Source organism: Cnephaeus nilssonii (genome assembly GCF_951640355.1).
Source record: "Cnephaeus nilssonii genome assembly, chromosome: 16".
In the NCBI taxonomy this organism is placed as follows: domain Eukaryota; kingdom Metazoa; phylum Chordata; class Mammalia; order Chiroptera; family Vespertilionidae; genus Cnephaeus; species Cnephaeus nilssonii.
This window is the reverse complement of record NC_137087.1, coordinates 41,207,199-41,218,034: the sequence shown is the minus strand read 5'-3', so window position 1 is coordinate 41,218,034 and position 10,836 is coordinate 41,207,199. Positions and strand designations below refer to the sequence as shown.

The 10,836-nt window shown below is 49.3% G+C and overlaps 1 protein-coding gene across 1 annotated transcript in view; it reads left to right on the top strand.

The window, feature by feature from the left end:
- The first annotated feature begins 1,235 nt into the window (after positions 1 to 1,235).
- Positions 1,236 to 10,836, top strand: part of PIK3AP1 (phosphoinositide-3-kinase adaptor protein 1) — a 95,421-nt gene continuing 85,820 nt past the window's right edge. The window contains exons 1-2 of the mRNA XM_079793489.1: positions 1,236 to 1,394; positions 6,944 to 7,360. Of these exons, the coding sequence (XP_079649615.1) occupies positions 1,382 to 1,394; positions 6,944 to 7,360 (430 nt within the window). The 5' untranslated portion in view covers positions 1,236 to 1,381. The remainder of the gene's footprint in view (positions 1,395 to 6,943; positions 7,361 to 10,836) is intronic.

The following is a 10,836-nucleotide window of genomic DNA, read 5'->3' as shown; positions in this document are numbered from 1 at the left end:
GAGGGAGGCAGATGAGAGAGTCAGAGAGAAATGTGATGTCCCGGGAAGCAGAGTCAGAGAGGTGTTTTGTTGCTGGCTTCCAAGCGAAGGAGGCCATGGAGCCAGTGTCTGTCCAATCTCTAGAAGCTGAAAAGACCAGGAAGTGGATTCTCTCCTGGAGCCTCCTGCAAGGAATCCAACCTGCCCACCCTGGGTTTTAGCCCAGTGCCACTCCTGTTGGACTTCCGCGATGCGGAGCAGTGTGATAGCACATGTACGATCTCTTAGGTCACGAGGTTTGCGGTAATTTGTTACGGCAGCAGTAGAAAACGAATGATGGTCCTCCAGCTTGGCATCCCCATCCCGAAATCCATTTCGTTTATTTCTCCTTTGGCCTAACCCTACCGTTCCTTCATCTCCGCTCTGCGGACCCATCCTCTGGGCCCTGCATTGTCGAAGATCCAAGAGGACAGATGGATGACAGGGGCAGGCAAAGGGAGGGCCAGGACTTCAGAGAGAGCTCTGCCTCCAGACTCAGGCCCTTAGGGAACTCGGGGGCCCTTTCTCCCTGGCGGAGTCTGAGCAGGAGGCAGTGTTTGGCTCCTGTCCTCAGCTCTGCCATGAAGACAACGATGGGTGCTACCTCACATGCATTCCAGACAAAAAGATCATTGTATCATCACTCATCATATGACATGGTTATTAATACCCATGTGCCTCCGGGAGACCAGGTCCAGGGAGTTACCGCAAGGTCACTGGAGGGTAACCAAGGGCAACGCCAAGCACCCGGGCCAGGTGCCAGGGAAGGTGCCTCTTCCCCCTCCTGCCCCTCCCCTTTCCTGCCGGGGCAGCGGCTCAGGGGCCAAGCCCCAGGGGATGGGGAGAAGTCTCGGCCAGCTGTGCCCATCACCCCCCACCTCCTCCCCACCCCGCTAGAGGTCACAGGGGTCCTGCAGGGAGCTCACCCTTCCTCCTCCCCCTCCGCCCTCAGCACCCCTCCATCTCGGGCTGCCCTTTGGTAGAGAGAAGGTCGGGCTGATGTCAAGGGGAGGGGGCGCACGTGGTAGGAAGCCCCCGGCCTCTTCCCTACCCGAGGGATGGGGGGGCGCGGAGGCCGAGCAGGGAGCTGGCTGGCGGCCGGGCCGGGGATTCTCACTTCCCCTCCGCAACGGCCCGCCGGGGTGCAGGTGCCGGGCCGAGCCCCGCAGGCGCCGGCGGGCGGGCCCTGGGGACACGCCCTCGCGGAGAGCCGCCGCTGCCCGGAGGGAGGAAGCGTCAGAGCCGCGGCCGGAGCAGAGCGCAGCCGGCACCCCTCGGGCCCGCGTCCAGGGACGCCCCCGGCCGGCCCCGGGCCCCAGCCCCGCGCACTCGGCGAGCCGGGCGTTGGAGCTGCGCCAGCGGCATGGCAGCCTCAGGTGCGTAGGCGGGGCGCCGGCCCTCGGTAGCCTCGGCGCCGGGGTGCCCCCCTCTCTCCCTCCTCGCGCTCTCTGGCCCCCCGCAGCCCTGCGAGCGCCCCCGGCTCCCCACTCGGCGGGGCCTCTGTGGGGCAGGACCCGCGTTCTTTCTCTTCTTTTCCCCAGTTCCCTGTCGCAAACCGCCCACCCCGACTGTCCCCCGTCCCCCTTCCCAGCCTGTGGCGCGAATCTTTGCAGCCCCTGCCGGACCCTCCTCTGTCCCCATCTCCGAAGTCTGCGTTTCTCCCTCGTCACCAGCTCTCTCGGACCTTCTGAGGGTCGTTTCCCCAGTTCGTCCAACTCTGCGTGCGAACCCAGAGTCCGAGTTGAAAGAAGGCAGAGAGCCGACTTGTGGGCGCCGGCGAAACGCTTCTCGGGCCGGCCGATAGGGGGCGCCCAGGCAGTCCCAGCTTGGCCCCCGGAGATCTCAGGCGGCCCGGGGGCCACCAGCCCGCTTCCTCTACCCTAGGCTTTGTTTTTTCGTCTGGAATTTCGATGGGAACCTAGGAACACCATTCCTTTAGCTTTACTTTTCCTATGTCCTTTGCAGGACTTTGAAGAAGGCGGACCACTGGGTATTTATCCATCAAAAGGTGCCAGAGGCTGATGAACCGTTGGGTTCCTCTTGGTTCGTGGGGTGTGTTCACTTGGCAAGTCACGCACTCACTGCGATTTAGGATGAAGCATGTGATAATGATGAGAGCAGAGACCGCTAATGAGCACTTACAATGCACGTTGAGGGATAATATGCACCTAAATGTGTTCTCCAACGGTGCCCAGGACACGCCTGGTCTCTGCTCCTGAGTTCATCGTCTTGTGGAGGAAAGCGTAAACAAAGAATTACTAGATGAGAATATTACAGTTACCATGTTTGCAAGTGGGTTTACTCATGTTTTCCTTGCTCATGGTATGATGTTCTAGTAGAGATAACCGGTGAACACGGGATGTAAAAGCCTCTTGACAGATAAAATCTAGCTGGCCAGGAGAAGGCACTGCTCTTGGAGGATGTGGGCAGATGCTAGATGCCCTGAGATCTAGCCTTCCCGTGGCGCTCCGGCAGCAGGGGTAGGAAAAGCCAGTGGTGAGGGTTCTCTTAGCTTTGGCGGGACGGGCTTCCTATTTAGGGGCAGTGGAAAGGTAGCCGACCGCCTCCTGCCTCCCTAGCGAGGCTCTGAAGGTCAAGAAGCTGCGCTGTGAATAGGGAACCCCTGCTAACAGAAGGTTCATAGTCCACACACTCCATTTGGAAGCTGAAGCAGAGTTATCTGGAGGGAATTCATTCACACAACACATACTGACTGCATGCCTGCTGTTTCCAGGCACGGTTCTAGGTGTCAAGTATATATCCAGTAAACGACACAGACAGAAGCGATGTCCCCAAGCAGCTTGTGGAGTAGTGGGGGAAGGCAGACAACACTTAAGAAGGAAAAGACATGATATGAGAAGTGCATGGGAAAACGATAGACAGGAGTAAAGGGGGTTGGGGTTATCACTTTAAATGAGGCAGCTAGGTTAGTCTTCATAAACATTTGAGCAAAGAGCTGAAGTGTGTGTGTGTGGGGGGGGCGGGGGCATTGGGGGGAGAGTGTTCCAGGTAGAAGAACAGTAAATGGGTGTATGTGGTGTATTGAAGGAGCAGTTTGCCAGAAAAGGTGGGTGATTGGGGAGAAGAAGGAGATGAGGTGAGTGAGGTGCCCATCTCCTTCTATGGCCGGGAACAGGCCCTGGGCTGTTAGGCCTAGGAAACAAACGGGGCAGGCATGGGGGTTGGGCCGAGGAGGCTGCAGACGCCCTCCCTTAGTGTCCTCCCTGTGTGCATCATTCAAGTGAGTGTGGCTGAAGGGGCTAGAGGGCTAGAGGGCGTGCTCCCGTTCTGATAGGAACTCAAAGCCAGTGGCCAACCCTGGGGTTTACGGGCCCTGTAGTGGCTTCCGTAGACGGCTATAATGGTCGGAAGCGTCGGAAGCGTCAGCATCCTCTGCGCCGAGGTGCTGCAAATAGGAGTTGGGTCTCTGGCGCCCTTGGGTCCCCCTGAGGTCTGGAGATACAGTGACCCATGGGGGCAGCTCACAGTGGTGAGAGTATCTCTTGCCAAGATGCTGTCATCCAGGCCACTCTTCCATGTTGTCTTCTTCCTCTCCCCCTTCTCCTCTTCCTCCTCCACCTTCTGCTCCTCCTCTTTTTTTTAAAAAAATATATTTTATTGATTTTTTTACAGAGAGGAAGAGAGAGGGATAGAGAGTTAGAAACATCGATGAGAGAGAAACATCGATCAGCTGCCTCTTGCACACCCCCTACTGGGGATGTGCCCGCAACCAAGGTACATGCCCTTGACCAGAATCGAACCTGGGACCCTTGAGTCCGCAGGCTGACGCTCTATCCATTGAGCCAAACCGGTTTCGGCTGCTCCTCCTCTTTCTCCCCCTCCTTCTCCTTTTCCTTCTCATGTTAAACAGCTTTATTGAGATATAATTCACATACAATACAATCCACTCATTTAACGTGTACAATTCAGTGGTTTTTAGTATCTTCACACATATGCACAACCATCACCACAGCCCATTTCAGAACATTTTCATCACCTCAAAAAGAAACTTCTTCTGTTTCAGCTATCACCCACCCCCTGCTTCCCTCCTTCTCCCCATTCCCAAGTTCTACTCTCTGTCTCCATAGATTTCCCTACTCCGGACTTTCATATAAATGGGATCATGTAATGTGGTGACGGGCTTCTTTCATGTAGCATAATGATTTCTGGGTTCATCCAGCTTTAACATGCATCATCAGTACTGCATTCCTTTTCATGGCTGACTCATGTGGTTTCCTTAAATTTCCTTCTACTGACGGGTAATCATTAGTCTTTTGTTTTTGAAAGGCATATTTGCTTGTTGAAGTCAAGGAAAACCTTGGCTCCCTGTCCTTGGCATCTGATGGCATCTCTTGTATTTGCACATGAGAGAGAGGAGAAGGAGGCCATACATAACTTTCCTTAGTGGCCAAGTGTGGTTGATGAAGACTAGAATTGTTTTCTCCATGCGTCCTCTTCAGGCCTTTGAAGAAAGCTCTCCTACCTCTTCCTGCTTATCTTCTCTCCAGATCCTTCTGCCATCCTTGTACTTACAGGAAAACAGGGCTTGAAGGAACCTTTAATTTTTCCATCTGATCCTTGAGGTCCCTCAGTACTCCTAACAAGTTTCTAAACTTGAAATCTTCCGAGCCTGAAAACTCCTCACCTGAACAATGTCCAGATCTCTCCCTATCCCGGTCACCTTCCCTCTGTCACCTCCCTTTTCAGTGCAGATTCAAACATGGGGCTCCAGGACAGAGGCATCATGTGCCAGCGTCACCTACAGATTAAAGCAATGGTCTGGGCCGGGTAGTTTGAGAAGCACTTCCTCTTTGTTCTCTTCTCAGGTGGATTCTGAATCTTTTAAAGGAACCTCTCAGTCACTGTGTTTCTTACCACCACCCTCACTCCCTATTGCCACCAGCCAGCCCCTGCTCTTCTGCTTGCCTTCTTAGCTCCTTCTATAGCCAAACCTGTTCCTTAAGCTCGACAGAGACCTTTTCCAGTCTAGCGTTTATGACCCCTTGTTGGTTCAAGTATTTCATTTCTTTTAATAACAAAAAAATGAGAGAATTGATTTAGCATATTTGAAGAAGTGACTTATGGTTAAAGGAAGGGAATTATTCTTGAAGAAAGGGGCGCCCCCTATAGGAGACAGAGTTGCTTACAAGGCATTTAGACCTTGGTCATTGCTCAGCATGTTATGGAGGGACTTTTAACTTTCACTTTGGACTTTTTTTTTACAACTTCCCCAGCTTTCAATTTCAGCAGCAGAGCAAAATCCAGGACGGCGATAGAGTCCGTTGTCCTCATTTACATTGAGGCAAAATTTGCTTAGATTTAGTCTATTGGTCTGAAGTCACGCTACAAGTTGGTGGTGACCAAATAGGTTGTGATATTAACTGGTCTGAGGCAGTGACCACTTCCTTCTCAAGCACTTTTGCTCAAAGCGGGAGGGGTGGGGGAGGGGAAGGGGTCAAATTTAACACCAGAGCCCCTGGAATGAGACATTTTAAATATGTATATTTGTGTGAAGATACTAAAAACCTTGTTTCATTAGAAGAGGCTAATCCCACAAGTGCTTTTTATTTCAACTGTATATTTAAATTTTTAATTTAGATGTTTTAGATTTTATAGAAAAACTGTGAAGATAGTACAGAGTTCCTGGATACTCCACACTCAGTTCCTGCTGTTATTAACATTTAAAGTTTCCTTGATGACAAGAGGTCTTTAATGAACCTCAGGTTTTGTGATGTCTGTTAACAGAGAGACAGGGATTGGTGAGGCGGGATCCAGGGTGAATTGAGTACTTATTCCCTCAGTGGCCTAGAACTTGTCAATCTTAAACCTGTTGTTTTGCTTTTGGGTCACTGTCTCCTCGTAGAAGTGGCATAAATGGCTCAGGGCCACGGGGTCAGGGCACCGTAGTCACTGGTTTCCTGCTCATCAATCAGTGCTCCACGAGCCACACTACCTTCTTTTTTTAAAATTTGAGTTGAGAGAGAAACATGGATCTGTTGCTCCACTTACTTATGCCTTCATTGGTTGCTTCTTGTATGTGCCCTGATGGAGGACTGAACCTTTAACCTTGGCGTATTGCAATGATGCTCTAGGCCCACCACTGTCTTCTTAAGGGAACTTCTTATACGCTAGGAAATCTCTTCTTTACTCTTCTTCACTTCCTTGCCATCACTTGTCAACCCACTGGGACATTGCCAACGGCTTCTTCATCACTAATGTATGGGACCACAGCCTTTCTGAGATCTTATTCTCCTAACCCATCTAGTCTTGGCTCTGTGACTAATTACTGAGTGTGAATTTAACTAATTCCCTTCATCTTCACAGCTGAAGTGTTTTTTTATCTGTAAAAGAGGCATTTAGGCTAAATGATCCCCAAAAGACACCCCCCCACACACACACACACACATGCACACTATTTAAATCCTCACCTAAGGACATATTTTTTTTACTGATTTTAGAGTGAGGAAGGGAGAGAGAGAGAGAGAGAGAGAGAGAGAGAGAGAGAGAGAGAGGTGAGAGAAACATCAATTGGTTGCCTCTCATATGTGCCCCAACTGAGGACTGAACCCACAAGCTAGGTATGTGCCTTTTTGGTGCATGGGATGATGCTCCAACCAACTGAGCCACCCTGGCCGGGTCCCCCAAAGCCCGTCTTAACTCAATCCTGTATTGTACCAGCCATGGGGGGAAGAGTATGCCAGCAGAAGCAATAGCTAATGCAAGGATCTGACGTGGCATAGTATGTTTGGGCAAGAACAGAGTCTGGTATAGTTGTAACACCAACTGTAAGTAGGGAAAGATGTCAAACAGGTCCACTGGAGGTAAACAGTGAAAGACTCTGGGTGCTCGGCTCTCCATCTGGATGGTATATCTTGCAGGTCATGGGAAGCAGGCGTGTTAACATAAGTGCCTCGTTCTTGCTCAGGGGTGTTCCGAAGGTGTGACATTCTCCTGGTCTACAGCCCGGATGCTGAGGAATGGTGCCAGTACCTCCAGGACCTCTTCCTGTCCAGTCGGCAGGTCCGTGGCCAGAAGACGCTGACTTACCGGCTGGACCCCGACGCTTTCTTCTCAGCTGAGGACCTGACCTTCTTCCTCAGCACGCGCTGCATCGTGGTGCTGCTGTCGGCAGAGCTGGTGCAGCACTTCGGCCGGCCGGCCCAGCTGCCGCTGCTGCAGAGAGCCTTCCACCCGCCGCACCGCATGGTCCGGCTGCTCTGCGGGGTGCAGAACAGCAAGGCGTTCCTGGACTTCTTTCCGGAGTGGGCACACTGGCAGGAGCTCACCTGTGACGACGAGCCCGAGACCTATTTGGCAGCTGTGAAGAAGGCCATTTCTGAAGGTAAGGGTCTCTCTCTCTGAAGTACAGATGAGCAAGACCTAGAAAAATGACTAACCCTACCCTGGCCGGGGCGCTCAGTTGGTTGGGGTGTTGTCCAGTACACCAAAAAGGTTGCAGGTTCAGTTCCTGGTCGGGGTGTGTACGGAGACAGTGATTGATGTTTCTCCCTGACACCCATGCTTCTCTCTTTTTCTGTCTCACACTCTCTCTTCCTCTCTCTCCCTCTCTTCTCTCTCTCTCCCTCTCTTCTCTCTCTCTCTCTCTCTCTTTCTCTCTCTCTCTCTCTCTCTCTCTCTCTCTCTCTCTCTCTCTCTTCTTCCCTCCCTCCTTCCCTCTCTCTATCCTTTCCTCTCTCTAAAATCAATAAAACATACCCTTGGGTGAGGATTTAAAAAAACACACAGTAACCCAGGCCTTAGGCATTTCAGGGGAGACACTGTCACGTCGACAGTCGTTTATATTACAAAATGAACCTGGGCCTCACTATGCTAAGAGCCCCAATTGTACTTATTGGTGTAGAGCAGCCTATTCCTGGGATGGGATAATGGTAGGATAGGTCTTGGACCAAAGGTGAGGAAGGTGAAACTTCTGAGCTAGGACAAAAGCCTGTTAGAATGTCCTACACCTTGGAAGATGCAGGACACAGGTTCCAGCCTAGGAGAGGGCCGTGGGGGTGGGAGGATGAGACCTAGTTTGGTGGGAGTGTGAGGAACAAGACTGCCAACCTTCCTGCTTGCAAGCCATTTCCATTTTACCATCACATGACGGTAGGATTTTTGTTGAAAAGGTATCACTTTTGGATAACATATTTATAGGGCAACAACCCTCCGTTTCCCGCCAGCCTAGCTTCTGTTTTTTGCCCTGTTTCTTCTTGTAAAGTGGGAAAATTCCGATCCTTTCTGCCAGGGCTAACGACTTGAGTGGCCCAGGAAGTATGACATACACTCTGATGAGCAGTAACGGAAGATACACTTTTGGATGAATACATGTCACAGCCTTTCTTCCTCATTTTGTTTTCCATTCTTGCCTCACCGAGGGCTATGAGCAGGCTATGTTCTCAGGCTTCTGTTCTCTTAAGATCTTGTGAACCTGATGCCAACAAAGAAGCCTGGAAAATTATGGAGTGATGTAACTATGTTCAATTATCCCTAGTGGGACTTGGGCATTAATTTAATTCATCTCCCCTATCTCATTTAGTGAACCGAATTAAGAATTCACAAGTTTTTATTGACCGTAAAAAGTTAATACTGTAGCCTGGCTGGCGTGGCTCAGTGGTGGAATGTCGACCTATGAACCAGGAGGTCATGGTTCAATTCCTGGTCAGGGCACAGGCCCAGGTTGCAGGCTCGATTCCTAGTGTGGGGCATGCAGGAGGCAGCCAATCAATAATTCTCTCTCATCACTGATTTTTCTATCTCTCTCTCCCTCTACCTTCCTCTCTGAAATCAATTAAACTGTATTTAAATTTTAAAAAAGTTAATACTGTATAACTCCCTAGGATGCTTTTATATCAGGAATAGGTTGCTTTAAATCAATAAATACAAGCAGATCATGGAACACAGTGGGACCCAAGCTCATTTTGTCACATAAATGACTAGTGTTAGCCTAGAGATCTCACCTGAGATGCTCGGGACCCGGATTAGCAATTTTTCCTGGGCTTGCTTATTTTTATTTCAGGAGGAAACGATGATAGAGAAAGCACACGATTCATACTTGCTTGGTCACACTTCATTGATTTGAGAGAGTTGTGATCTGCCTAAATTTACAAAGAAGTGAGACACAACTGGTTATTTCTGAGGATTAGCTTATATCACTGCAATGGTTCATTATACTCTTGTGGGCTGGCCACTGAGACCCACCAACCAATCAATCAGAGCTCTCTGGATGAAATATCACTATACCGGCACCTCACGCTCTATGCTCTAACTGATTTTTCTTTAAAACCTTACAGTGGTGTTATTTTAAAAAATTTGGATTTATAAAATATTGTTTGGATTGCTCACTTGGGCAGCATATATACACTAAAATATTGTTTGGATGCATCCAATGTTTAGATGCCCAGATAAATTGATTGCCTGTATTTTACTTTTTATTAACTCTGGCTCAGTATGCTATGAGTGTTTAGTTTCAAGTGTTTCAGAAAGAATGAAGTGTTTCACAGTGGTGTTTCTGTTCTGAGAGCAAAGAAACTTTCATCAGAAAGTCGATTTTAATGGGAGAGGAAAATAAGCTGCTTAGCAGAAAATCTCTGCAGCTCAGAATCAGTGGATACATAGGAACAAGTGGAATTCTAGGCCACAGAGGAGGAAGGATGGTTCATGGCTTCAGTGTAACTTGTCGGTATTAGATTTGTGAATTTGGGGGTTTGAGGTCTCTGAATGTAACAGGATGGCTTGGATTTGCTTTTGGGGTCTCCATAGCCATTGCCCTGGATCAGCCCAGTTATGTGCAATAGCTCTGATTTGTATGCTAGACAAGCTTTCTTTAAAAAAAATTTTTTTTTTTTTAAATTGGTTTCAGAGAGGAAGGGAGAGAGAGAGAGATAGAAACATCACTGATGAGAGATGAACATTGATTGGCTGCCTCCTACAGGCCCTCCCACTGGGGATCGAGCCTGAAACCTGGGCCTGTGCCCTGACCAGGAATCGAACCGTGACCTCCGGGTTCATAGGTCAATGCTCAACCACTGAGCCATGCCTGGCCAGGCCAGACAAGCTTTCTTAACAAACTTAAGACTCTGAGTCTGGCAGTGTAGCAAAAAGACCTTTGAACTGCGATAGAGGCACTCCATCGCCTGGCTCTGCTGCTAACGAGATGGCTAATACTGGGCAAGTCACTCAGCTTCTTTGGGTTTCACTTTCCTTCTCGGTAAAAGGCGGAGTTAGACTTGACCTAAGGCATTTTCCAGGGCTCATAGTCCACAACTCTCCCAGGCCCGAGAGTCTCAGACATGTTTGAAGCATCACCTTCTTGCCCTATTTCACACCTGCTTTGATCCCCGGGAAGCTTCGGGCTAAAAGAATGATTAAGGATAGTATTATCCCCGACACTGGAAGTCTGGCATAATTATGTCCTTGGTTACATTCTCTATAAATTGTGATAGTTTATTTTAATACTCCTCTTGTACCCGTGAGGTTTTCCTAAGGTATCCCAAAATAAAAGCAAAAAATAAAAATTTCATATACCCCACTACTATAAGCTGCCCCAGGTCTATGAGAAATAAATACCTGAAACTTGTTTCTTTGACTTTGTGCATTAAAAAAAAAAAATCCCAGTGGGAAATGTAATGAAAACTTGATAATGGGGATAAACTACTGGTAGGGCCAATAGTCATGGGGTTACTGATTGTAGGGTTATTGAAAGCTACGGGGAGACAAATTTCAGGAAAGCTTAGTATCAATTAGAGCATGCAAAGATGGTGAAGCTCCCAGAATATTTATAATTACATTGTTTCTTAACTTTGAGATATTTTGTGG